The sequence below is a fragment of the Gavia stellata genome, chromosome 8 (assembly GCF_030936135.1).
Source record: "Gavia stellata isolate bGavSte3 chromosome 8, bGavSte3.hap2, whole genome shotgun sequence".
Classification (NCBI taxonomy): domain Eukaryota; kingdom Metazoa; phylum Chordata; class Aves; order Gaviiformes; family Gaviidae; genus Gavia; species Gavia stellata.
This window is the reverse complement of record NC_082601.1, coordinates 18781498-18807444: the sequence shown is the minus strand read 5'-3', so window position 1 is coordinate 18807444 and position 25947 is coordinate 18781498. Positions and strand designations below refer to the sequence as shown.

General features: G+C 66.1%; 3 protein-coding genes across 3 annotated transcripts in view; 1 reads left to right on the top strand and 2 right to left on the bottom strand.

Annotated features, from left to right (window-relative positions):
• Window positions 1-241: 241 nt before the first annotated feature.
• On the top strand, window positions 242-4929 carry LOC132317416 (rac GTPase-activating protein 1-like). The gene is made up of 16 exons (XM_059820645.1): window positions 242-326; window positions 452-654; window positions 736-872; window positions 1094-1172; window positions 1374-1427; window positions 2038-2115; window positions 2455-2575; window positions 2846-3006; window positions 3230-3391; window positions 3544-3639; window positions 3712-3913; window positions 3992-4097; window positions 4258-4390; window positions 4466-4568; window positions 4685-4802; window positions 4878-4929. Exons 1-16 carry the CDS (start codon window positions 242-244, stop codon window positions 4927-4929), a joined length of 1890 nt encoding a protein of 629 aa, XP_059676628.1.
• Window positions 4930-5874: 945 nt separating this feature from the next.
• Window positions 5875-10711, bottom strand: GMPPA (GDP-mannose pyrophosphorylase A). The gene is made up of 13 exons (XM_059820356.1): window positions 10669-10711; window positions 10503-10600; window positions 10274-10377; window positions 9682-9874; window positions 9452-9511; window positions 9172-9302; window positions 9021-9035; window positions 8291-8425; window positions 8016-8113; window positions 7812-7858; window positions 7622-7714; window positions 7360-7528; window positions 5875-7268 (listed from the first exon to the last, which is right to left on the bottom strand). The coding sequence occupies exons 1-13, from the start codon at window positions 10709-10711 to the stop codon at window positions 7168-7170; spliced, it is 1287 nt and encodes a 428-aa protein (XP_059676339.1). The 3' UTR covers window positions 5875-7167.
• Window positions 10712-12114: 1403 nt separating this feature from the next.
• SPEG (striated muscle enriched protein kinase) overlaps window positions 12115-25947 on the bottom strand; it is a 39515-nt gene continuing 25682 nt past the window's right edge. The window contains exons 12-41 of the mRNA XM_059820449.1: window positions 25697-25886; window positions 25321-25550; window positions 25023-25142; window positions 24501-24605; window positions 24172-24378; window positions 23921-24044; window positions 23330-23502; window positions 22401-22513; window positions 22022-22190; window positions 21845-21938; window positions 21304-21504; window positions 21083-21143; window positions 20808-20885; window positions 20476-20648; window positions 20344-20370; window positions 19949-20101; window positions 19693-19735; window positions 19529-19597; window positions 17188-19372; window positions 16924-17076; window positions 16737-16853; window positions 16483-16650; window positions 16080-16202; window positions 15715-15879; window positions 14845-15535; window positions 14515-14754; window positions 14219-14442; window positions 13779-13854; window positions 13386-13535; window positions 12115-13109 (exon numbers count right to left, since the gene is read on the bottom strand). Coding sequence (XP_059676432.1) covers window positions 12902-13109; window positions 13386-13535; window positions 13779-13854; window positions 14219-14442; window positions 14515-14754; window positions 14845-15535; window positions 15715-15879; window positions 16080-16202; window positions 16483-16650; window positions 16737-16853; window positions 16924-17076; window positions 17188-19372; window positions 19529-19597; window positions 19693-19735; window positions 19949-20101; window positions 20344-20370; window positions 20476-20648; window positions 20808-20885; window positions 21083-21143; window positions 21304-21504; window positions 21845-21938; window positions 22022-22190; window positions 22401-22513; window positions 23330-23502; window positions 23921-24044; window positions 24172-24378; window positions 24501-24605; window positions 25023-25142; window positions 25321-25550; window positions 25697-25886 — 6830 coding nt within the window. The 3' untranslated portion in view covers window positions 12115-12901. The remainder of the gene's footprint in view (window positions 13110-13385; window positions 13536-13778; window positions 13855-14218; window positions 14443-14514; window positions 14755-14844; window positions 15536-15714; window positions 15880-16079; window positions 16203-16482; window positions 16651-16736; window positions 16854-16923; window positions 17077-17187; window positions 19373-19528; window positions 19598-19692; window positions 19736-19948; window positions 20102-20343; window positions 20371-20475; window positions 20649-20807; window positions 20886-21082; window positions 21144-21303; window positions 21505-21844; window positions 21939-22021; window positions 22191-22400; window positions 22514-23329; window positions 23503-23920; window positions 24045-24171; window positions 24379-24500; window positions 24606-25022; window positions 25143-25320; window positions 25551-25696; window positions 25887-25947) is intronic.

The following is a 25947-nucleotide window of genomic DNA, read 5'->3' as shown; positions in this document are numbered from 1 at the left end:
CGGGCCGGGCCCCGGCGGCAGCAGGAGGCGGAGGCGGAGCCGGGCCGGGCTCCACCCCGGCCCCCGGCCCACATAGGCCTGCCGGGAGGACCCTTCGCCCCCGGAGCCTGCGCCGTCTTAGGGGCGCACGGCGGACCCCGGCGGCTGGGGGAGAGCGTGGGGCAGGAGCTGCGGGCGGGGGGTCGTGCTGCCTCCCTCCAGGGGGGCTGCGGGGGGTCCCGCCCCGTCCCAGGGCGGCAGGATGCTGCGGCAGCGCTGCGGGCGGCTCCTGGCCCGGCTGGAGCGGGCGCTGCAGCTGCTGGAGCTCGGCGGCAGCGCGGAGGAAGGTGGGTGCGCGCAGCCCCTCGGCCTGGGGCACCGCGGGACCCCCGGCTCTGCTGCCAGCGGGGGCTGGGGGAGCTGGGGACCAGCCCCCCCATCCCGGCTGGCCACCCGCTTGTGTTACCCCCAGACTACATCCAGATTGCTCAGTGCTTCGAGGCGACGCGCCAGAGATGCTGCCGCCTGGAGCAGGACGGGCGGCGGGCCCGCGAGCAGCTGGCCCGCGTGGAGGCCGAGCGGGCGGCGCTGGAGGTGAAGCTCAAGCATGCCCGCAACCAGGTGGAGGTGGAGATGAAGAAGCGGCACCGGGCAGAGGCTGAGCTGGAGAAGCAGGTCTGGGGGGGTGGGGCTGGCCGCAGGGGTACCCGGTGGCTGGTACCCAGCCTGCTCATTGCCACCCTGTTTTGCTTGCAGGAGCGCAAACTTCAACTAGTCTTCGAGTCCCTGATGCGGGAGCCATGGGGCAGTGGGGTGCTGAGTGGGGACCAGTGCTCCGTCCTCAGCGCCCTGGCCGGCCGGCGCCTTGGGGCAGCCCTGGCACCAGGCAGGAGGTGAGCAGGGCTGGTGGTCCTCACCCCAGGCCCTCGGGCAGCCCTGGGCTCAGCTGTGCCCCTCTCCCCCTCACCTCTGCTGGGTTCAAGGGGCTGGCTGGGCATGGGGGTGCTTGGGCTCTGCAGAGGCGTCAGCCCTGGGCTCCCAGGAGTGGCCCTACAAGTAGGTGCTGGTGGGGGGGGAATGCCCAAGCCAGGCTGACCCCCAGCTTGCTCCGCAGGTCATCTGCGGTGGACAAGTCGTGCCAGTCCCTTCTGTCCCACTCAGACATCAGCTATGACCGCACCGAGGATGATGTGGTAAGGAGTGACCTGCTGCGAGTCCTGGGGTTTGGCTTCTCCCCAGCGGCGAGGGGGTGGTTTTGCCCCGCTCACGCAGTGGGGCAGTCCCTTTGCATGGCTGTGGTTAGGGGCGAGCCGCCCCAGGGTGCTGTCAGAGCATGGATGCTGGGGGTGCCCTGGCCGCCCTGCCAGCCCCCAGCCTTCCCGCCGCCTTTTCAGGATGTTGATATGACGGTGGTGCGGACCCTGAAGCGCAAAGCCCAGGAGAGGCAGGTACGAGGGAAATGCTGGGATGCGGCAGCCCTGGGGGCCGCTGCTGAGGCGGGATCTGTGCCCCTGCGTGGGTGAGGATCCCCCGGGTCTGCTCCACTCTCCTGCACCGTGCCCGTGGGGACCCTCTGCCCGCACAGGTCAGTAGCCCAGGCTGGGGTGCTGGCTCTGGGCCATGCAGGGTTGGGACACCCAGATACTTCCCTGTCCCCACATGGGAGGCTGCCAGGAGCCTGGCAGGGGGTTTAATTTATTGATGCTGGGCTGGGAACGTCATCTCTCAGCAAACCTCCTGCAATCAATAGAAACTCCATTACCCTCCACTGTGGCCCAGCTGGGCTCCTCAATAATTCATCCCCACGTGTAGGCATCCTGCACCCTGCTCACGCCTCTGCATTGCAGGCCTGGCCTGGCCTCCCCCAGCCTGAGGGCTGGCTCTGACCCAGTTGGGGGGCCTGGGTGCCCACGGGTCCCCACGGTGCCTGATGGGGGGCAGGGTGAGACCAGGACCTTTAGTGGGGCTGAGACCACTTGGCTTGGGTGCTCTGGGGTGGGGGGGCAGAATCAGGGAGGGGTCCTTTCCTGCCCTTCACCCCATCTTCTCTGTCCCCAGCGTGCGTCCCTGGCCCCTCAGATCGGCCCTGTGGTGGTGGCGAAGCGGCACCGGTCTTCTGTGGCAACCCACAATGCCGTGAGTAGGGACCCCAGGGTGCCCTGGGTAGGGTGTTGCCAGAAGGCAACACTGAAACCCTCAGTCCTGCAGGCCTGTGGGTGCTGTGGGGTCTGGGGGTGCTCAGCCACCCCTCTGGGTTCCTGCAGCCTGTATCCCCCTGGTCCCAGTGGGGACAGCATCCCTGGCTGTGCTGTACCAGTACCCTGCAGCCTGTATCCCCGCATACCCATGGTGACAGGATCCCAGGCTGTGCAGGACCACATGGACGGGGAGCAGGCAGAGCAGAGCTCATGGGGAGATGTTGGAGCACCATGGGGCTGCAGCCAGGCACGTTCTCACTGCCCCCCATCTCAGCAGGTGAGTGTCCCCGCTGTGCCCCCTCCTGACGAAGTCCCAGGCCCTGCTGGCAGCCTTCTGCCCACTGCTTTGGTGCCATGCCGCCGCTCTCGCCAGGGACACCGTGTCTCCACGCAAGCAGGTTACAGTAGGGGCTGGGGAGGGGGCTCATGGATGTTGTGGGACCAGCCTCAGGGTGCTGCTGTCATGGGGGAGGGAGGGGATCTGCTGGGGGATGCTTGTCCCCACCATGGGGGTACTGGGGTCCTCTGGACATGCCAAATGCCACTGTCCCAGGGCAGCTGGGATGCTGCAGGGGCTCCCTGGGAGGTGGGAAGCCTCCCCACATCCCAGCCAGGAGCTGGGGCGGTTTGCCTTTCAGGGCCCACTCCTCTGCCTCCTCTCTCTGCAGAGCTGACCACGGTGTGGGGCACCAGCGGGGATCCAGGCTGCCATGCTGTGGGGCAGGAGAGCCACACCGAGGGCAGCTCCGTGGGCCAGGCAGCGCCAGCCCCCTTCCCCTCACCTCCACGGGGCCTCCTGCCACTCCAGCACCAGTTCGCTTCCAAAACGGTGTGTGCCCCAGCCTGTCTCCCTCTTCTTGGCTGCTATGGAGAAGGGAGCAGGGGAGGGGTAGTGGGGCGGGGGGGGGGGGGGCCAGACGCAAAGCTTTCCTCCATCCCCCCCACCCCAGCTCTGCCTGAACGGGGGATGGATGGAGGCAGGGGGGGATGAAGGAATGATATTGGGTACCTGCAAGAAGGGGGGGGCCCTGACCCTGCTCCCCTTGTCCCAGGTGATCCGTCCTGAGCCATGCGGCGTCTGCGGCTCCCGCATCCGTTTCGGGAAGGCTGCTGTCAAGTGCCGCCAGTGCCAGCTGCTGCTGCACCCCAAGTGCCGGGAGCAGTGCCCCAGCCCCTGCACGCCCCGGCCTCGCCGCCGTGCCTGGCCCCGTGAGGTGAGGGGCGAGGGGGGCACAGCAGTGCTTGGGGGTTGCTCCATGTCCCTGTGGGGCTGCTTGGCTATCGGCCCTGGGATGCTGGGGCTCTGCCTGCCCTGGCCGCAGGGCTGGGTGGTGGGCACAGAGCAGGTCGGTGTTGTCCTCCCCAGGGCGTGCTGGCTGACTTCGCCCCTGCCACGCCGCCCTTGGTGCCGGCGCTGGTGGTGCAGTGTGTGACCGAGGTGGAGACGCGAGGCTTGACAGAGGTAGGGGTTGGGGCAGTGGGGGTGGTGATGCTGCAGTCCCTGTGGGGCTGAGCCCCTTTCCCTGCACCCCAGACAGGGCTGTACCGGGTGCCGGGTGCGGAGCAGCTGGTGCGGGAGTGGAAGCAGAGGCTGCTGCAGGCCGGGGGCACCCTGCCTGCCCTCAGCAGTGTGTCCGACATCCATGTGGTGTGCGGAGTGCTCAAGGACTTTCTTCGGGGGCTCAAGGAGCCGCTGGTCACCTTCAGCCTCCACCCTGCCTTCCTGCGGGCTGCTGGTGAGCGGGGGGCCCAAGCCGGGGGGGGGTGGGAAGGGGCTGTTCCTCCCGAAACATCCCTCCCCGGTGCTGCTGCAGACATCCCGGACGATGCTGCCTGCGGCACAGCCCTGCGCCACGTGGTGAGCAAGCTGCCCCCGGCCAACAGGGACACCCTGGCCTTCCTCATGCTGCACCTGCTCAGGTGAGGGGCTTGACCTGGCATGGTCTCCTGTGGATCTGTCCCCATGTCCTGGCTCTCTGCCCCCCACCCAGGCTCCATGCCTCAGAGCAGGGAAGCTGGGCTGAGGATGAGGGGCCCCTGGGCTGGGCACCGTGCTCACACCATCCATCCCCCCTCGCAGGGTGTCACACAGCCCTGACTGCAAGATGGATGTCCTCAACCTGTCCCGCGTGTTTGGTCCCACACTGGTGGGACATGGCTCAGCCAACCCCGCACCACTTGTCATCATGGAGGACACGCCACGGCAGTGCAAGGTGAGGGGGTCCCCAAGGTGTGGGGTGTACCCTGGGTGGTGCCAGCATCCCCATCCTCCATCCCTCCCTGCCCAGGTGGTGTCTCGGCTCCTCTCACTGCCGCCTGACTTCTGGAGAGGCTTCGTGGGGACGGAGCAGGAGAACCTAGTGCGGACACCAGCCCTGGGGGGCGGACGCGGTGAGCCATAGGAGCCCTGGCCCCCTCCTGGCCCTTGCCCTGTGGCTGCTGAAAGGTCCTGGCTGCCCGTGGCTGGGATGGGGTGTGATAGCTGTCTCCCCCGCTCTGTCCCACAGAGCCGTTCTTCCGCCCCATTGCCTCCCTGGAGCCCAAGCCGGGCCAGCTGAGCCCAGCCGGTACCTGCTGCCTCCCCAGCGCCCTGCGGAGCTGTGTGGGCACGGCTGCCCGGCCCCCGTGAGTGCTGCCGGGGGTGGGTGGGGGGCCCAGGGGAGCTTCCTTTGCACCCCTGACTCATCTCTCCCCACGCAGGCAGGGGCCGGCCCCAAGGAAGGTGGGTCGGTTCTTCCCTTCTCCAGTGTAGCCTGCAGCAGTGGCTCCCTGGGGACACGGAGCTGGCACGGGAGGAGTGAAGCCTGCAGGACCAGGCAGCTGCCTGTGGGCTGGTGGTGCTGAGCTCCAAGCCCTGCTCTGCTTCCCTAGGGACTAGTGAGCAGGGCTGGCTCTGCCCAGCTGCAGTGGCAGGGATGCTACCCCAGTGCTGTACTTAGGGGCTTGTTTGTATTAAATGTTTGCAGCAAAACAAGCCTGGCTGTGGCTGCTGTCTGTCCCTCCCTGCTGCCAGGGTTTGGGGCTTGCTGCTATGACAGCCTGGCTGGGCAGCAGACAAGAGCTTTACTGGCAGCAAGGGTGAGCAGTGCTCCCCAAAGCCCCTGCTTTTGCTGGACAGGGAGGGGAGGGCAGGCAGAGCCCCCTCCTGCTCTAGCTGAAGCCATCTTCTCCCTGCCCTGGAGCCCAGGATGCAGGAGGCCCCTCTTTCAGCCCAGATGCTGGCCTCAAGTAATCGGAGCTGCTGCTGCTCAAGGCAGGACAACCTTAAAGCATTTCCAGACTTCCTGGCACCTCAGCAGAGGCCCCTTTAACTCCTTCCTCCCCTCCCAGCCCTGGTGCTGCAGCCGCAAAGCCCAAGCAGGGCTGGGATACACAGCCCTCTCTGTCCCAAGAGGGGGAAGCTGACTGAGGCTGTAAATAGAGCAAGGGCCTAGGAAGGGCTTGTGCCCCAAATAATAACTTGGCCCAACGGGAGCTTAGGGAAAAGGGGTGTTACACAACAGGGCTGAGAACTGCCCCAGGACTATGTCTAGCAGCTGAGAAACCTTTGCCCATACTAAACGCCAGGCCAGATGCGGGACACAAGAGAAAATTCATGTACAATCCTGAAAGCAAGTACTTTGGCTCAGTTTCCCCCAGCACAGAGGTGTTCACCAGCGGGCAAGGAAATTAGCACATCCAAGGCAGAGGCAAAACTGAAGGAGTTTAATGTGCTTAAAGCCAGGGAACAACTAATCTGCACCCAGGACCACAGGAGAACTGGTACAGGAAGGCACAGGCTGGGAACAAGCATTTACTGCAAATCCAGTGAAATGGGGTGGTACTGAATGGATGGAGAATCCCTAATGCAGTGCCTCACTGAAGGCGAGAGGCATGATGGGGCCCTTGAGGGAGGGCCGGGCTTCAAGACCAGAGGAGAAGACAGGGAGGTTAAGTGGGTAAAGGGCAGTGGTGTTGGTTACTATAGACAGTGTGCCAGGATCAGCAGGGACCTGCCTTCAATAAAAACAGGGGGTTTGAGACACAGCAAGGTGGTAGATCTCTGCCACCTGCACACATACAAGTTGATTGCTCTGGTGCCTTGTAGACATGGCTGGTGTGAGGGCAGACATGCAGCGAGCTAGAGCCATGCTGGTGTGGAGGAGGCTGTTGGCCCACCGGGGTGGCAGGGGCCTGCTGCTATCACCATGAGCCCTGCCTAGGCAGCCTGTGCAGGTTTCAGCCTGACCGGAGCAGTCTCAGCAGGGCTGGCAGCTCTCCTGGCTCGTACAGAGCCCTTGAGGGCAGAGGTGGTGCTGGGGGAAGGGGGGCCTTTTGCAGCTCCTTCCAGGGTCAGCAGCCTGCCTGTCCAACCCAGCCCTTTTGTGCCAGTACCCTTAGAACAGCCTCGTTCTGCTCTATTTTCCCAGCTGTAGGCAGGAGCCCAGCTCAGGCTGTTGCAATCATGCTGCTGGAATAGGGATCTTCATAACCAGCTCCTGCAGGGTGAGCTGCCTACACAGGACAGGCAGATTGAAAGCTCCCCAGCCTCTGAGATGAGCCAAGATCTTCCAGAGAGTTGCAGACAGCAACTGATGCAGGGAGAGCCTCGTGACAGGTGGCAAGATAATGTGCTGGTAGTGCCCTTTGGTAGAGAAACACCCAAAGCTGGACCCAAGATGCTACAGGCAGCAAGTGCTCCCTCAACAGCCTCAGCTCAGGCCTCCCTGCACAGGCACACAGATGGGGGTCAGGGCCACACGCTGTCCCTGAAGCCTTCGACACGGTCCCTGAGCTGCAAGAGAAGCAGCACACGAAGCTGATGCTCACCAGCTTTAATGTCTGTCTGGAGTAGGAGTCAGGCACTTGCAGGGCTCCTGGCCTGCAGCTACCCTTCTGGGGGTGCTGGGAACCTCCCAGGAGGCAAAGCCCCAGCACAGGCTCTTGCTGTGAGGCACAGCAGGGACTGGGGTGCTGGTGCTGGCCCCCTGCAATCCAGCAAGCCACTGACTCACAGGATAATCTGGTTCTTGTAGCTGCGGCTCAGCTCCTTGTGAGGAAGGACGATGGAGTTAAGAATAACTACCTCAGCAGGGATGGTGACACTGCAGCCTGCGGGGACAGCACAAGGGGATTAGCAAGCTGGGAGAGTCTCTGCCCTATGGCACAGGGCTGGGGGGTGCTGGGTACAGAGGGGACATACCCAGGATTGTGATGGAGGGGGTGAGGCGCCCATCCCGAAAGAGTGTCTCGCTGTCGATCTTGGCATAGGGATCATTGGGGTTGGGGTCACTGGGTGTTCCTTCAACACGTGCCCAGCGCCCGATGGTGCTGTCCCAGCCCACGATGGTATTGAGGACACAGGTGTGGTCCTGGGGCGAAGGAGAGGGGGATGAAGGGTGCTGCTGCTGCCTCCCCGCAAGGGTGGGGGTTGATGCCTATACCCTCAGGGAAACTCTACTTACATGGAGTGAGGCACCATGCAGGACGATGGACTCTCGCACACGCACACCAGCTCCCACCGTCACCCCCTGCCCAATGGAGACGTTGGGGCCCAGCTATGAGGACAGAGGGGGGCAATAAGGTCAAGGACAATGGCACCCACAGCATCCCTGAGCATTGCCCTGCTGCAGGGTGCCCCAGGCCTGCACTCACCACTGCACTGCTGTCGATGGAGGCCGTCGGGTGGATGTACACATTGCCTGCAACACAAGGCAGCTGCATCAGGAGAGGCAGCTTGCAGGAGCACCCGCCTCTCAGATCAGGGGAGGTCCTGCCCACAGGTCCCACTGCCTCCCCAGGCACCCCTGTCCCCACATAAGGCAGCTCCCAAGGCAGTGGGGGGTGTCAGAGGAGTACCTCGAATGACAGGGCCTCCAGGCTTGTTCTGGGCCAGCCTCTCGGGGTGGCTTTTGCTGTACTGGTTCAGGTAAAGGCGGCTGGCATAGATAGCAGAACTGGGGGAGGAAACGCAAATGATTGTTATTACCACTCTGGCACTACCAGGGCAGAGAAGGGTCTGAATTCAACACCCTACACCCACCCCCAGGGCCCTGCTTAGGCACCCTCCTCTCCCATCTCTGGTATGGACCGCTCGGCGCCCCAGCTGCACCAGCTCTAGCCCCAGCCCTTACCCAGCTGACTTGATCTGGCTCCAGAAGCCATCAGTTTTGTAGACATAGAGTTTGCCGCTCCCAGCCAGTGCTGTGAAAACGTCCTGCTCTAGCCGGATCACTTCTGCGCGCTGCCAGCCGTTAGAGCTCTCCTCTCTGCAAATGAGAGGCCCATTAGACACCCACCCCAATCACAACCTCAGCCAGGGACCCCAGCAGCTACCCTCCCCAAATCTGAGGGCTACAGTGATCCTAGCCATGCATTTCTCCCCAAATGTGGGGACACCCCCAGCTGTCAGGCTAGTCCTGCCCCGCCCCACTGAGCCCCAGAGGGACAGGGCTCTGCCAGCTGAAACAAGCTCTCAGCCAGAAGGTGATGGTGCAAGAGTCCCACCCAGTCCAGGTGGGTGTATGAACGACAGATCCTGCCCCCACTCCAGAACCCTGCACAGCTGGATTTTTGCTTGGGTGGTGGCAGAGACACCAGGTGACAGTCTGGCTGGTGCAGAGAGCTGGAGGTGGGAGCAGAGCATTCCCAGCTGAAAGGCTCGCTCAGCCCCTTGTTCAGAACTGGATGAGGATGGAGTGGGAGGAGAGGAAGGGAGAGGGGGAGTTCTCAGGCTGACCAGGAGGGGAGCAGAGGAAAAGAACAGCCTTGCAGAGCAGCCTGGAGCAGGGAGGAAAGCATGCGTTATCACTAGGGACGATCCAGCCCGGAGAGCAGCCAGTGCAGACACAGACGAAGACTTACCCAAGGTAAGGACAGCTGGTGCAGGACCAGGAAACAAGTGAGTGATGGCAGAGGAGGAGAGAAGATAGAGAAAGAATGGAGGATGAGCGTGCCGCTGCAGCCCTGGGAAGCAGTGGGGTGGGAGGGACGTGGGGCAGAGAGGAGCACTCACAGCACTAGCTCCTGCTGGTTCCTCTGGAAGACCTCACCGATGTGCTGGAAGATGGCAGGTGTGAACAGGTAGATGCCACAGTTAATGATCTCACTGACAAACGTGCTGGGCTTCTCCACGTAGTGCTGGACCTGAAGGCGAGGGAAGAGACGTGAGTCCAAGAGCGCAGCCCCCGTGCCCAGCATCACACCATCTGTGGCACGCCAGAAACATGCAACCATGTGAGCAGCGCAGCACCCGCTGCCCACGCCGTGCCCGCCTCCCTAAGGGCCTGCAGTACCTCCTGCGTGTCCGTGGTTGCCACGATACAGCCATAATTCAGCGCCTGCGTCCTGTTGGCCTGCGGAGCGAGGACGAGTTAGCAATGGTGGAGCAGCGAGCATGCGGATGCAGAACAGATGAGACCCAGAGCTCACACCCAGGGACCCATCCACTGCAGGAGCCGCTGGCTTGTAGACAAGCCCACGGCAGAGCACCACTGCTCCTCTGCTCCGCACCACTGCCACTCACTGTGGTACCCAGAATGACAAAGCTGTGCGCATCCCCGTGCCGCTGCTGGAACTCCAGCATCTCCTGCAAGGGGAACTCTGAGCACACGTCCGCGTTGAGGACAAAGAAGGCCTCAGCACCACCCGACAGGATCTGGTCTCGGAAGTGATAGATGCCACCACCCGTGCCCAGCGCCGCATACTCCTGGAGATACCTGCGAGCCAAGCAGGGAAAAGTGAGGGCTTAGGGAAGTGGGGGTCTGGTGGCACCGCCTGGCAGCAGGGCAGGGAAGGGCTGGCAGGGGCTGGAGAGACATAATCCTGCCATGCAGCGACAGGGCTCACTTTGGCACAGGGGAAGGAGGCAGTGGGAGCTTGGAGCTGCACTGAAGAGGCATCTTTGGAGCAGGAACCAGCCAGAGCAGGGTCTGGGGCAAGGGAGATTTGGCAGAACTAACACGGGAGGCCAGCTGCGCCCATCCACGCGGGGATATGGCCCACCGGCCAGGCGCCCAGGCACTGGCTGGGGGCTGCCAGCCCAGGGGACGCAGGTGCGGGGCCGAGCCGGGCTGTGCCGCCATGGGTACCCCAGAGCAGGGAGAGCTCCTGCCCACCTGATGGGGATCTTGAACTCCTGCTGTGCTGACACCAGGAAGCGGCTGAGGGCCTCGTGGGGCTGGTAGAAGCCCATCAGCAGGATCTCCTTCATGCCGGGCACCTGGGGAGGGACACAGGGAGAGGGCAGTGTGGGGAGGGCGGCCCCAGCCCCCCGGCCTCAGCCCCGGCCCCCCGGCCCCGGCCCCCCGGCCTCAGCCCCGGCCCCCCGGCCCCGGCCCCCCGTACCTTGGCGCAGGCCTCGATGTGGTGCTGCACCATGGGCACCCCGGCCACGGGGAAGAGCGGCTTGGGCACCTCGAAGGACAGCGGCCGGAACCGGGTCCCTGCGGCGCAGAGAGGGGTCGGCGAGGCCCGGCGCCGGCGGGACGCCCCGCGGGCCCGGCGCACTTACCCTTCTGCGGGCCCCCGATGAGGATCACCGCCTTCAGCGGCATCGCGGCTCCCCTCCGCTCCGGCGGCCCCCGCACGCCCGGCCCGCCCGGCCCCGCCGCCGCTCCCGCCTCCGCCGGGCCGCCCTCCGCTTCCGCACACGTAGATGCAACACGTCAGCGCGTAGGGCCCCCGCCTCCCCGCCGCGTCACCGCACCGGGCGGTGCTGCCGAGAACGCCCGCCGAGCGCCAGGGGGCGCCGCAGCTGCGGGAGGAGGGAGCTGCGCCCGCGCGTGCCCGCCCGCGTGCGCAAGGTGTCGGCCGGCGGCGTGCAAGGGTGCGCTGCGCGCGGGCACGGGGGCGGCCGCGCACGTGTACCCCCGCAGCTGTGCGCGTGCCGCGCGCGTGACAGGGAGCAGCAGTGCGTGTGCGAGGGGCTGGCGTTGCGCGTGCAGGTGCAAGGGAGCAGCTGCGCGCGCGCGGCAGAGGCGCGAAGGAGCAGCGGCGTGGGCGGGTCACTGCCCGTGGGCGGGTCACTGCCCGTGGGTGCGTGCGAGGGCGCGGCTCCCTCCGTGGGCGTGCGCACGGGAGCGTCACCGTGAGCGTGCGCGTGCCCCGCTGAGCGCAGGCACGAGCGTGCCACGCGCCCAGGCGTGTGCACGCTTTGCACACACGCGCGCCCGCAGCCGTGCGCTACGGGCGCGGGGAGCACGCGGCGGGGGGCGGGCGTGCACCGAGGGGGCTGCCGGGGCCGGGGCCGGGGGGGCAGCCCGGGCTGTAACCGGAGCGGCCCCCGCCGGCGCGGCCGGCCCGGCCTCATATGGGCTGCCCTCCAGCAGCCGGTATTTTCGCTCCATGACGCGAGCGCCCCGTGAGCCGCCCCCCCCCCGCCCCGCGGCCGCCCCGGCGCTTCGCAGCTTCCCTGGCTCCTTTCCCCGAGTTTCCAACACCCTTCCCAGCCCGGCCCCACCTGGAAGTCTTCCTGGCTTCGGGTCTCCGGATTTTGGGACAGGACCCTCCCGAGGTGCCCAGCCCTCGGTGGCAGCCGGGGGCTGCTCTGCCCACCCCCTGTCCCCCCCAGCGAGACATGGAGACAGGACGGGCTGCTCAGGGTCTTTATTGCTGCTCTGGCACGTTGCTTGCTCCGAACCACGGGGACGCTGGCAACTCCGGAGCCCGGCAGAGAGGAGGGGACGGGGACGGGGACGGGGCAGAGGCCTTCTCCCCAAAGTCAATAAATAAAGCCCTATTGCTACAGCAGCATCTGGAAGGCGGGTGCCCGACCGATGCCCCCGTCCCCCCACCCAGGGCACCCCGGCCACACCGGAGCATCCTGCCGCCAGCCGGGGAGGCGGCGAGGAGAGGGCGCGGGGCTCCGCAAGGCACCCGTGGGGCTGTGCCGTGGCACGGGGGGTCGGGTGGGAGGTGGCGCAGGGGGGTGCATGGGGGGGTCTGGGGACAGGCGGGCACAGGGCGAAGACCGGAGCCGGGCGGGCAGAGCGCGAGCAGCGTGGGCCTGAGCAGGCGCAGGAGGTGTGCGTGGCATGTGGGTGCCCCTTTGCAAAGGGGGGGAGTGCCAGCCAGCCCCCTGCCCTGGCACGGGGGGCAGCTGACAGCCCCGGGGAAGGCACCGGCATCGGTCCTGGGGCCACAAACCTGCTTGCCAGGACCGGGGCTGGGAGGAGCAGAAGGCGGGGGGCGGGCAGCCCCCGCTCCCAGCCGTGAGGACCAGGGCTGTGCCGGCTGGCGGCGGGGCTGCGAGCGGGCCTTTCTCTGCAGGAACCACTGGAACAGCCTCAGTCCTCGGGCGCTGGCGTGCAAACCGTGGGGGCGCAGGGCCCCCCGCGCTGTGGCCGGGGGCAGCTGCAGGCTGCGGCGTAAGGCACACAGCTGACAGGACCCGCATGGCCAGGGCTGGCCGGCACGCTGGCGGCTCTCCCACTCCTGCCTGGGGCTTCCCTCGGCCCCCCATCCCATCCTTCCTCCAACCCTCTGCCCCATTCTCCGTTCCTCCCAGCAAGGCTTCCCATCACCCGCCTGCTGCTGGACTCCACCACTGGGCTGGCTGGGGCAGCACCTCCCCTCTCTCTCGGCACCGCCAAAATGATGCCCGGCCGCCAGTATCCTCAGCAGTGGCGCGTGAGGTCCGCGGGCTTGTCCCGGCGCATCCGGCTCCTCCTTGGCCGCCCCATCCCGCGGCCCCTGGAATGTTCCTCTGGCTCCTCGGCCCCTCGTGGCCACGGCCGAGGCACAGGCTACTGCGGCCCCGGTGGCTGGCCGCCCTGGTATGAGCGGAGTAAGACCTTGTGCTTGGTGACAGCCTCGCCGCGGCGCCGCTGGTGCTCCACCAGGAACTCCTTGAGGCGGTTGGTGGTGAAGGTCAGGGTCTGGCGGCGCAGCTTCATCAGGTAGGCGTCTTGGAGCCAGGCGTTGGCAAAGCAGTCCTTCACTGTGGGGCGGCTCCTGGGGCAGGGGTGGTGGCGAGTCAGGGGCTGCGGGGTGCCCACCACCACTGCAGTCCCCAAACCTGGCCACCACCCCTGCCCCGAAACACCCGGGGGGTCCCAGCCCTCTCCGAGAGCAGGGATGGACCCCAGGGTCCTGGGCTCAGGAGATCCCAGCCCTCTTCAGGAGCAGGGATGGACCCCGGGGTCCCATTGATGATGTCTGGAGGGGCCCTGTGGGGCAGGGAGCCCAGTCCAGGGCCACATGTCCTCCCTGGCTGGGCCAGGCACTCACCAGGGGTGGACAGCGAGGACCTTGCGGATGAAGAGGGCAGCGCTCTGCGAGACGTTGGGGTACAGTTTGAAGGCATCAAAGCGCCCTGCCAGGATGCGGTTCTCTGTCTCAATGGGGTCCAGTTCAAAGAATGGTGACCGCCCGCTGAGCCTGCAAGGGTGGAAGGGGTCGCACAGGCTGGGGGACAGTGGTGGGAGGGCACCCGGGACCCCCTACCCACCCATCCCTGGTTCGGGACAGCCACAGCTGCCCAGGGTGTCTCGATCCCCATGTCCAGCTGGGAAGGGTCTGCAACCCCCAGCTCACCACCAGCCTGGTGTCCCCCATAGCACTGAGCCCTGGGTGGGGCTGACTACACCTCTGGGTGCTTGTCCCCCCGGTCCCTTCGCTTACATGATGTAGGTGAGGACGCCAACGCCCCAGACATCTGCTGCAGAGCCCACTGGGTCGCCTTTCACCACCTCCGGTGCTGCGGGCAGGGGAGGAGGGCTGTCATATGCATGGAGGGGGCCAGCCCCAGCACCCACAGCATCTCCAGCACCCCACCACTACACCCTCCTGCACCCCTCCCTGACACCCCAATACCCTGACAGAGCCCAGCACCTCCAAGGATACCCCAACTGCCCCACAGCACCCAAACTCTCCCACTGAGCACAGAAACCCTACAGAATGCCTCAGTAGACACCCCCAGCACCCCAAAAACCCCCTCCAACTTCCCCGAGGACATCTCAACTCCTCCCAGTCCTGAGCCCCCCCCAGTCCATGGGCACAAATGCACACCTTGAGCACCCGTCCCTGTCCCCGTGCCACTGCACCCCCAGTGCCCCACTCACACATGTACTCCAGGGTGCCAACACGCCGCCCCAGCTGCCGCAGCACGAGGGGGTTGTAGGTCTGGGCGCTGCCGAAATCAATGATCTTGAGGGCGTTCATGCCTGAGACGACGACATTGTCCGGCTTGATGTCAAGGTGCACAATGCGGCGGCTGTGCAGGTACTCGAGGCCCTGCAGGAGCTGTAGCACGTAGCTCACCACGTCGTCCTCCGAGTAGCGAAACCTGGGGGCAAACGGCATCAGTGGGTGGCCCTGTGCCAGCGGACACTGCTGGTGGCCCCATGCCCGCCCTTACCTATCCACGATGCTGTAGAGGATCTCCTTCCCAGCGCAATTCTCGCAGATGAGCACCAGGTAGCGGGGGGTGATGTATGCCTCGTGCAGGGCCATGATGCGCTCATGGTGCAGCGCCTTGAGGATTTCGTACTCCTGCAGCACACTCTGCTTCCTCTCCGCCTCGTAGGGCACAATCTTGGCCATGAAGTGTTTCCCCGTGGCGTTCTCCTTGCACAGCCGGATCACCCCGAAACGGCCCCTGCGGCACAGGGTGGCGCTGAGCATCCCCCATGTGGGGTGCTGGGGGGGGGGCACTCCCAGCAGAGCACCCCGTGCCACTCACACTCACCTGGCCTTCTCGTCCAGGAAGGTGTAGGGCTTTTGAGGGACGCCCTGCCGCAGCGCTGTGCCATCCTTAGCCCCTGGGACCCCGCTCTCAGCCGGGGTCTCCTTGGAGGATGGGGCGGTGGGGGGGGTGTCCTGTGTGGGGGGTGACGTGGGGGGCGACGTGGGGGGCATGGAGACGAAGGAGGTGACCATGTAGGGGGGCATCTTCCGTGTGGGCGCGGCATTGGGGGTGGGGGACAGTGTGGGGGCTGAATCGGGGGTGGTCGACACTGGGGAAATGGGGGAGAACTTGGAAGGAGATGGAGCCCGGGACGGGGGGCCTGTGTCCGTGGGGGGTGCGGGGGAGCCCCGAGTGGGGGTGTCTGTGTGGGGTGAGGCAACAGTCTGAGGGGGGGTGAATATCAGCTCCGGGGGCATGCAGACGGTGATGTCAGGCGGGAGCTTGGGGTCTGGCCGCAGCCCCTCCTCACGGGGCGCAGGGGACTGGAGGACCCCGGGGGGCATGCCTGCCTGCGCCGCCCCGTCTGCCTTCTGCACCACTCCCTTGTGCTTGCGGGGCGGCGTGGTGGGGGGGAGGCCCGTGGCCGGTGGCTCCAGCTGCCCCACGGGTGTCTGGGTCGATCGGCTGGAAGCTACCTTGTCAGGCACGGGCACAGGGATGGCGATGTCCTTGGCTGGGGCAGCTTGGGCATCTGTGGGGAGCAAAGGGAGGTGTGAGCCAGGCAGGGGGAGGCCAGCGGCAGGGTGCAAGCGGTGCCCTGTTCCCCAAAGCCCTGATGGGGAGATCCCCCAGGACTCAAGGACCCCCAGAGCATCCCACAGGCCACAGCCCCACGGCTGCCCCATGCCCCATGGGACAGGGCTTGCTCACCTGCTGCCTCGAGGTACACCTTCCCTGAAGGGGTGCTGTAGGGCCCCTGGCCAGCCTTGTTGACACAGGCCACCCGAAACTTGGCGGCACTCCTGGGGGGCAGCTCCGTCACGTTGAAGTAGCAGTCAGCGATGCCAGTGCTGACGATCTTCCACTCGTGCTCCCCTGCCGGCGCGGGGGCAAAGTGAGGCGGGCATGAGCTGGGGGCAGGGGGCAGCCCCCTGTCCCCCAGCCCTGACCTGGGACCCTGCTGAGCCCCGGGGGACAGCAAGGACATTAGGCACTTTTGTCCTGGCTTGGTGTCCCCGGGTGAGCCCATCTTTCTGGCTGCAGCTCCCAGGAGGACGGAAGGCAGCCCCACGTACCGTCCAGCCTGCGCTCCAGCGTGTAGGTGCAGGGGGCTTTGCTCTCCGCGGGCTTCCACAGCACCAGCACCGTGTTCTTGTACTTCTGGGGGATCTCCGGGGTGCCCGGCCGCCCAGGGAGCCCTGCAAGGGGACAGACAGGGTGGGCTGCGTGCCTGGCCAGGGGCAGGGCAGAGCTGCTGCGTGGCGAGGGCAACACAACACATGACCTTGGAGATGCTGGAGGTGCCCGTGCAAAACCAGCCTGTCCCCCATCAAAAGTCCCAGTCTCTTGCAGATGCAGAGAGTGGATCTCAAGTGACCTGCTCCGACCAGTCCCCAGCCCTGGGGTGCGTGCCTAGCATATGCTCTCTCCCCACGGGGCAGCACCTCTGTCCCCAGAGGTCCTCCCCCCCCTCCTTACGTGCCACAGCCAGTGTGCAGGAGCTGATGGCTGTGCCCAGGGCGTTGGCGGCTGCACACTCGTACAGCCCCGCATCCTTCCTGGAGACCTTGGCAATGGTGAGCATCTGCCGGCCGTCCTTGCAGGAGACGACATTCAGCACATTGTCTGGCTGCAGGGACCTCTTGTCTGCGGGGGCAGAGCAGAAGAGAAGGATGCTACAGTGCCCTACCCCCAGCATTCACCCGCCGAGGCAGCGCAGGCAGCACCCCCACCTTTCATCCAGACGATCCTGGGGGTCGGGCTGCCAGCGGGCAGGCAGCAGAGGGTCAGCGCCTCACCCTCCAGCAGCACCTGGTCCTTCAGCTTGATGTGGAAAACAGGGGGGAAATCTGGAAAGCAGAGGGGGGTCAGGTTGGGGCAGAATGGGCACCCGCCATCCCATCCCGGTGCTGCACCTACCCGACTCGCTGGGCGTGTGCGGCCGGCCGGCAGCAGGTCCCTCCTCCCGCAGCAGGCTGGAGGGGATGCTGGGCTGCGAGGCCACCTTCTCCTTCTTGCCCCGCGAGAGCCCCCAGCGCTCCCAGCGGGACCGCTTCTGGCTTTCACCCCCACCTGCGGGCACCCGGGGCGGCTGACAGTGGGGCCGAGCCGAGGCGGCTGTGCCCGCTGCGCCCAGGGCGGCTGGGCCACGGGGTGCCAGCGGGACCCCCCCTCGTCGCTCACCTTTGGCAGAGGCGGAGGAGTGGGTGCTGCCCTCTGAGCGCAGGGACTCAGAGGAGGGTGCGGGTGCCGGGGGGGGCCCCGGCCGCAGGCTCTCCCCCTCGGAGCTGGCACGGCGGAGATCCCCAGGCCCCTCACCCTCCGGCCGCTCGTCTGACAGGCTGCGCAGCCGCGCAGAGACCCGCTCCACCGTGGCACTGATCTTCCTCCGCACAGCCACTGCCGGCGACTCGCTCTCCCCGCCGGCCCCTGACTCCGACTTGAGGCTCTCTGAGTCCCTCCGCTCCTTGGAGCCACCCAGGGCCAGGCTCCAGGAGAAGCGGCGCCCGCTGGATGGGGTCTCACCACCCCCGTCCTCCCCCCTGCTCTTCTTCCTCTCTGCAGGCGGGGTCCGTTTGAGGAGCACGGACATCCTCCGGAGGAAGCCCCTGTCCTTCTCCACCTCGTGCAGGTCCTGCACTGACTTGGACTTGGCTGCCAGCCCGGCAGGCCGGTCCCTGCGCAGCTCCAGGGGCACGCCGGCCGGTGTGGGACGGTAGATGCCCTCATCGGGGACTGGGGGGCCAGCCAGGTGCCGATCCTCGGAGCGGGAGCGGGTGAGGAGCTTCAGCCCCCGGCTGAGCGACGACTCCCGGCCCCGCTTGAACTTGGCCTCAAAGATCTCCTCCGAGTCGATGTCCTGGATGAGCAGGGAGCTGGAGGAGCTGGCGGGCTTCACCTCCTTCCTCAATGCCGGTGCTGGTGCTGGCACGGGGGACTCAGTGGGGGTGGCCGGCAGGGGCCGGGGGGCTTCCTCGGTGGCTGGCTCCCCGCTTTGCACAGCTCCCATGGCTTGCATGACCTTGGCGTAGGAAGACATTTTGGGGGCTTGGGTGCCAGGAACCGGGGGCTGCAGCGGGGCAGGTGCTCCCGTCCTGGCAGTCCCCTCCCTGCTGGCTCCAGCGGCCTTGGTGGGCGTCTTTTCCTCCTGCCCCCCGGCCGTGGGCTTCTTCCCCGTGGTGGTGGCAGCTGTGCTGGCCCCGGGCTGGCTGTGCTCCTCGGGGACATGCCTCCTCCCCAGGGCAGCCTTGGCTGCAGGGGCTCGGGGGACGGTGGCCTCCACCGCGGGGGGTGTCGGCGGGCCAGGGGCGTCTGGTGGCGCTGGGGGCCGGGCGTCGGAGAGGGCTGAGAGCGACGGGGACTCTTTGAGGCGCTGGGCCTCCAGGCAGGCCACTGGGATCTCCAGGGGTGCACCGGAACGGCGGTGTCGGACAACAGGCTCAGCATCCCCATGGCTGAAGGAGCTGCTCTTCTGCAGCTGGTGCTCGGCGGGGAGGAGGCGCGGCGAGGTGGCCTCGCTGGAGGCTGCCCGCACCAGCCGCGGCACCGCCGGCACCGGCGGCTCCAACCGGGTCGGACGGGGAACCTTCTTGTCAGGGCCGACCCCCAGGGTTTCCAGGAGGGGACCCCGCAGGCCGCTGACCTTGCCGTCCCCGGGGCCACCCCGCAGCAGCCGCTGGCGCATCAGCTCCAGGCGCTGGGCGTGATCGTCCTCCCCCCAGGCCCCCTTCCGCCGCAGCAGCTCCATGGAGGCCGCCTTGGCCAGGGCCCGGCGGGGGTCCCGGCCTGTCTCGGTCCCCTCCTCTGTCCCCGGGGGCTGGTGGAGCAGCAGGGCACTGTCAGCTGAGCCGCCTCTCTTCAGCTCTCCCCGCCGGGCGCTCCCCGGGGACTCCAGGCTGGAGCCCTTCCTCATGGCTTTGCGGGGGTACTCCGGCCGCTTCTGGGCTTCAGGGGCTTCTTCGTCAGAGGAGCCGGGTGCCTCTGTCTCTGCACACGGCCGCCGCGGCCCAGTGCCCCTCGGCCGCTTCCCCAGGGCCACCCCAGGCTTCCCCACACCCTGGCTTTGCCACTCCATGGCGGAGATGTCCCCCGGCACAACCCCCTCCTGCCGCGGTCCCTCAGATGGCCCGATGGCCTCGTCGTCTGTGGGGATCTCATTGAGCGACATGCGGGAGCCGGAGAACTCCACCTGGTGCGGCATGGGGATAAAGGGCAGCTCGTCCAGGTCGTCCGAGTCCGAGGAGGACGACAGTGCCGGTGACTCCTTGAGGTGCCGGGGCACGGCAATGGAGAGATGGTTGGACGTGTCCTCCAGCAGCTCTGGGATCGGCCGCAGCACCATGTTGCACTTGTAGCTGATCTGCGAGCGCTGTAGTGGGGGGAGAGGGCTGGATCAGGCCCAGGCAGGTGGCATGGCATCATCCTGCCCAGAGTACATCACCCCATCCTGCCCAGGGCACGTCACCCTGTCCTGCCCAGCACACAGCTCTGCCTGCCCCCCTCCTGCCCCAGCTCCTGCCTTCACCTGCCATTTCCGACGGGAAAGGAAGAGCTTTAGGTGGTCGGTGCTGATGACCTTCCCCTTGGCCAGCGTCTGTGGGACGAGGGGACAGCAGTGTCCCACGGAGCCTACAGCAGGCTCAGGGGAACCCCGCTGCTGCCAGGTGCTGGCTCCCTGTCCAGGCTCACCTTGAACCAAGGATGCTCCAGGGTCTGTTCCGCATTGGGTCTCCTGTGAACCAACACCGCCGGGTGAGAACGGCCCAGGCTGGGGGCTTTGGCCAGCCCGGGGAAGGGCAGGAGGGTTTGGCTGCCCGTGCTGCACCCTGGCAGGGCTGTGCAGCCAGCCTGCCCTCGGGCACCCCAATGCACGGGGGTCCACACCCTCCCTTGAGCACAAGGCTCATGCCAGAGGGGTGGGGGCCAGGAACCCCGCAGCACTCACAGCCTGTCATTGACCAGCACTTTGATGACGAAGCCCTTGGCTTCCCGGGTGAGCCCCTGGAACATCCTCTCCTCGAAGGCCACGTTGTAGTTGCGGATGTTCATCAGCGTCGTCTTGTCATTCTCCCCCACAAAGGGAGAGATCCCCGTCAGGCTGCCGAGGAGGGGACACTGTCATTGGGCCGGGGGGACATGGGGAACACCATGGCAAGTGTCAGGGACCGAGGACAGGACCCCGGTCCCCAGACCCGGTGCCATGGGGAGAGCAGAGGCAGGAGCAGCCAGGGAGGAGGCTGAGTCTGCAAGTTGCGATGTGCATGGCTGCAGCCCCAGCACTGCAACCAGCAAGGGGGCAGGAAGGGGGTCCATCCCATGGGGGCCCACTGGGGCACTTACCAGAGGTAGGCAATGACCCCCACGGGCCTGCGGAGAGGAGAGCGCGGTTACTGCACAGCACGAGCCCTCCAGGGTGCCCAGACCCTCCTGGCACAGCAGGGAGCCCACCATCCACCCCAGGGCTGCCCTTACCAGATGTCAGTGACGCTGGAGATGGGGCTCTGGTTGACAATCTCAGGGCCCACGAACTCGGGGGTGCCATACTTGCAGTACTGAGGCTCCTCAGGCGTCAGCTCCTGTGCGTTGCCAAAGTCGCAGATCCGGACCTGCTCGCTGCTCGAATCCGCCATCAGGAGGTTTTCTGGCTACAGGACAGCGCAGGGCGGAGGGGAGCTTGGCAGGAGGCAGGGGCTCCCCCCAGGGAAGGGATGTTCCCCGTCAGCAGGAGCGAGCCCCCCGCAGCGGGGCAGGAGCCCATCCATGCGGGCGCGGGGCGGGAGGGAGTGGGAGAGCCCTGCACTCACTTTGATGTCCAGGTGCAGGATGCTGTGCTGGTGCAGGTAGCAGATCCCCTCCAGGACCTGCCGCATGTAGGACCGGACCTGCGAGAGAGCAGAGGAAGGGTGGGCCCCCTGAGCATGGGTCGGCCCCACGCTGGCCCTGTGCAGAGAGGGTGCGGGCTGTAGACCCCTTTGTAGCCTGATACAATGAGCGTTGCACGTCCCTGGGCTGGGTCGGACCCCAGTGTCCCCAGGCTCCCTCCCTCCCCCATCACTTTGCCCCCACAGGGTTCACCCACCTCCGACTCACACACGGAGGGCTTCCTTGCCATCCTGTCCAGCAGCTCTTCCTCAGCACAGCTGAGCCCCAGTCAAGGAGCACAGAAACTCCATGCTCCGCCACGCCCTGCACCCTCCTGGGCTCCTAGCTCCTCCACACCCGCTCTGCCCACCCACCCCCTCCAAAAGCCTCCCCTCATCCCCTGCGCCACGCGCTCCCGGAGCAGCGTCTGGAGGATACAGCTCCATGACCATGATGACGGCATTCTTCTTCTCGAAGGCGTCGTGGAAGAAGACAATGCGCTCGTGGTCCAGCTGTGAGAGGATGTGCAGCTCCCGGCGTGCCGACTGCTTGGCCTTGGTCCTCCCAGGGACGAACTTGGCGGCAAAGTCCAGCAGGCTGCTCTTCTCCGTCACCCTCCGCAGGTAGGAGAAAGCCCCCCTGCAATGCAGCAATGGGTGCAAGGGGGGATAAGAAGGTGGGGGAGCAGGAGAACTCCCCTTCCCCGAGCAGCTGGGGCAGGCGCACGTGCTCCACAGGGAGCTGCCCACAGCCCCGGCAGCCCTCCGGGACCATCCACAGAGGGACCTCAGGCCTGGCTTTGCTCCGGCCGCCCCAGCTCCCCACCCTGAGCCAGCACCCGGGCATCCAACAATAACCGAGAGCAGCCCCAGCACATCAGTCCCAAGGGGCAGAGTCCCAGGGTGCAGCCTGGCTCCAGCACCCCTGTCCCTGCGGTGCCTGGAGTGCCCCATTGCCCACCATGCCGGCGGTCCCGCACCTCCCAATCTCCTCGTGCACGTCGTAGTAGTCGGTCAGGCGTCGTGCCTTGTGCAGCGCCTCTTCCTCCATGGCAGCGTCAGCAGTGGGCTGGGCTGGGGGAAGGAAAGGCGATGGCAGGGCGCAAGCCGGGCATGCAGGCTCTCCCCCCTGGGGCTGGGGGACCGGCCAGCCGTACCTGCCCGCACCACCAGCTCTGCCTTGCAGGAGACCTCCCCAGCCAGGTTCTTGGCAGTGCAGGTGTAGACGCCGCTGTCGGGCTCGGCGGCACCCAGCACCACCAGCGAGCACTCGTTGTCCTCATACACAAAGCTCAGGTGGCTGCTCTCCTCCAGGAGCTCCCCGTCCTGGGGGTGGCAGGGTCATTAGGGGGGTCCCGTCCCGTTCCCGTCCAGCTCCCACCACCCTTTCCCTGTGGATGGGGCATGGGGTGTATCCTGCATCACCAGAGGTGAACACAACCCCAAAGCCCCAACACAGCGACCCAGGTGAGGCACTAGAGAGTGTGAGTCTGGGGGGGCTGTGGGTCAGGAAGGAGGTGGGGGGTCCCAGCCCACCTTGTACCACATGATGTCCGGCAGTGGTTTCCCCTCCACCACCACGGCGAAGCGCGGTGTCTCCCCTTCCTGGGCATCAATGTCCTCCATGATGGACTCAAAGCGCGGTGCCTCTGCCAAGAGATGGGGTGTGGGGCACCGTGGGGCAGTGCCACCCCCCTGCTGCTGGTGTATGGCTGTGGGGCACTGTGACAAAGTGCCAGCCCATGGTATAGGGGCATGGAGTGCCATGGGGCAGTGCCACCCCAATGCACACAGGAGCAGGTTACTACGGGGCAGGCCACCAATGGCATGTGCTTGCAGCACTGTGGGGCAGTCACCCATTGCTGTGGGGCACCGTGGGGCAGTGCCACTCATGGCACATGGGCGTGGGGCACTGTGGGGTTGCATCTCCCTGTTACACGTGAATGTGGGGCACTGTAGGGCAGTGCCACCCATGACACCTCTGTGGAGCATTGTGGAGGTGTCCCCCATGGCTCTTGGCTGTAGGGCACTGAGGGGCAGTGCCACCTCATTATACACAGGTATGGGACACCCTGCAACAGTGCCACCCATAACACATGGCTGAGGGACACCATGGGGCAGTGCCACCCCATGCACATGGTCATGGGGCACATGGGACACTTCCACCCAAGTCAGATATGGGTATAGGACACCAGGCAGCAGTATCAACACATGGTTCATGGGGTTTCAGCCCCGTGGGGCATTGCCACCCTATAGAGCAGCATCCCCATGGCATATGAGTATGGAGCACTGAGGAGCGGTGCCATGCTATGGGGCAGTGCCCCCATGGCACATGGGCATGGGACACCATGGAGCAGTGCCACCCTGTGGGGCAACACCCCCCCCATGGCACACGGGCTTGGAGCACTGTAGGGCGATGCCACCCCCTGGCAGAGGGGCATGGCCCCCCGCACAGGGGCACCTACCTGCGAGGCGGAGGCGGAGGGTGCAGCGGGCAGTACCGTGGCAGTTGCTCACCTCGCAGGCCAGCGGCCCTGTGGCCGCCCGGCCCACGCGCAGCAGCCGCAGGCAGTGCTGGTCATCATCCGGCATCGTCACCTCGCACGTGCCCTCCTGTTCCTCCAGCACCTGCCCGCCCCTGTGGGCACACCAGCTGCCACATCACAGCCCCACAGGCAGCCCCAGACCCACTGCCCCGTCAATAGCTCCCACCCCACAGCCCCATGGCCACCTCCTGACCCACAGACAGCCCCGGCCCCAGCTCCCACCCCGCAGCCCCCGCAAACAGCTCGCACCCCATTGCTCGTTCTGCCTCCTGAACGGCTCTCAACCCCTAGCACCCCACAGACAGCACCCTTCCATAAAAAAGCCCCCCCCCCCCGCTCCATGCAGCTCTACACAGCCCTAGATATCACCCTTGGGTGCACGCCCAGCCCAGCCCCAGGGAAGGACCCACCACAGGCTGCACAGGGAGCTGGTGCAGGAGCCCCTCTTTGTGCACCCTGTGGGGTGATGCTGGGCATGGGGCAGGCAACGGGCACAGTGCCATGTTCTACCTCTTCCAGGTGACGGTGGCCTCCACGTGGTTGATAGTGATGGTGATGGAGGCTGGCTGACCCTCCACCACGTACACCACATCTGGCTTGTCCAGGATGACGGGGGCCTCTTCCAGGTAGGGACCTGCCACACACATCATCACCACCACCTCTGGACCCCACGTCACCCAGCCCTGGCCAGCTTACCACCCCACCAGCAACAAAGACCCCTCCACCACAGCCACCTGTCCCCTCCCCACTGCCCCTCTCACCCCGGTCCAGGAGCTGCACAGGCCCCACAGGTGGGGAGGGCTTGCTGTTGGTCTTGGGGGTGGCGGTGATGACACGGAAGAGGTACTGGGCACCCTTGGTCAGCCCATGCACCGTGTAGGTGGTGTCCCGCACGCCAGCCACCAGCACCAGCCACTGCGTCGTGCCCAGCACTTGCATTTGCACCACGTAGGTCACCGAGTTGGGGTCTGCAGGGGAAGAGGGTCGGTACAGAGCGCCCAGCATTGGGCTGGCCCGTGGAGCCCATCACAGTGTTGCCCACCCCCTGCCCACCTCCTGCCCAGCCCCTGCCCGCCCCCATCCCCCTCACCTATGGCGGTGTCCAGCCACTTGGGCTTGTTCCAGGTCAGCGTGATGGCTCTGCCGGTCACCGAGGCCACAGTGGGGGGCCCGTCCGGGGGGGTTGGCACCACGTCTGCATGGGGAGGCGGGGAGGGGTGTGAGCATGGCCACTGCCACAGCTCCTTGGGGCATTTGCCTTATGCCCCAGGAGACGTGGCCTGGAGGGGATGGATGGGGCCAGCGACCCTCACTGGTTCCCCGGTGGGGGCTCAGCCTGGCAGCCCCTGAGGTGCTGGTGCTGCCAGCAAGTCCCATGTGGGACCTGGGGGTCCAGGGATGGGTCCTGACCCTGCAAGGTGAGGACTGCACAGCTGATCCCACTTTTAGGTTGGATTAGAGACCTCCTGAGGTCCCCTCCAACCTGAACTGCCCAGTGATCCTGTCACCCTAGGACCTCACTACAGGGCCACCGACCCCCAGCCCCAGAGCACAGCCTGGCAGGGTGGCAGCGAGTGGCTGCACATCGCCAGTGGTGCCCGCTGCTGCTTACCAGTGACATAGAGGTGTGCGTAGCATGTGGCCTTCCCCACTTTGTTGGCGATGACACTTTTATAGACGCCAGCATGCGCGTGGCTGACGGCCGTGAACACCAGACGATGGACATCCTTATCTGGGGGGGAACAGGGGGACAAGGGTAAGACCCCACCAGCCAAGTGGCGCAGAGCTCCCTCTCTGCCTCACAGGGCATGAAGGTCTGAGGGGTGATGCCTCCTCCTGGGGTGTCCCCCCTTCCTCCACCCTGGGCAGAGGAACCCCAAGGGGGCGGGGAGGGCAGCAGGAAGCCCTACACTGCATCATCTTGCGGTCATCAGTACTGTCGATGCGGGAGCCATTGTGGAACCAGGTGATGGAGGGGTAGGGCAGTCCGGCCACTTGGCACTCCAGCACGGCCTCCTTCGACTCCACCACGTCCAGGTTATGCAGTGGCTTCAGGAAATCGGGCATGGTGAAGCACTCTGCCTCTGTCTCCGCCTGCTCTGGCTCCTCCGGGATGGATGGCATCTTCTCCAGCTTGGAGCTGCGAGAGCCCGCACACGCTTGTGGCGGGAGCACACTGCCCCCAGCCCAGCCCTGACCCCAGGCTTTGCACAAGCCCATTGTCCCCCAAATCCCAGGGGGGAGCAAGCAGAGGGGATGCAGATCCCGGAGACCCTCAGCTCTTACATCTGGGAGGCAGCAGATGGCCGTGGCTCCTCCACATAGAGCTCTGCAGAGCACTCCACATGGCCGTGGGCATTCCTGGCGGTCACTGCGTACTGCCCCTCATCCTCGCTGCCCACGTGCACAATGACCAGTGAGTGCAGCCCCCCATCCCGCTGAATCCGCACGTTCTCCCCCTCCTGCACCGGCTGGCCTGCACAGAGACACACGCCAGCATCAGCATCAGTGTCAGCACCCCTCCTAGCCCTGGCCAG

Coding starts and splice junctions, on each gene's coding strand:
- LOC132317416 (XM_059820645.1), top strand. CDS start 242: ATGCTGCGGCAGCGCTGCGGGCGGCTCCTGGCCCGGCTGGAGCGGGCG. Junction 327..451: donor CGGCGGCAGCGCGGAGGAAG/GTGGGTGCGCGC, acceptor TGTTACCCCCAG/ACTACATCCAGATTGCTCAG. Junction 4,803..4,877: donor GGCACGGCTGCCCGGCCCCC/GTGAGTGCTGCC, acceptor CTCCCCACGCAG/GCAGGGGCCGGCCCCAAGGA.
- GMPPA (XM_059820356.1), bottom strand. CDS start 10,711: ATGCCGCTGAAGGCGGTGATCCTCATCGGGGGCCCGCAGAAGG. Junction 9,875..10,273: donor GAGTTCAAGATCCCCATCAG/GTGGGCAGGAGC, acceptor CTTGGCTCGCAG/GTATCTCCAGGAGTATGCGG. Junction 8,114..8,290: donor AGCCAGATCAAGTCAGCTGG/GTAAGGGCTGGG, acceptor TTCCTCCCCCAG/TTCTGCTATCTATGCCAGCC.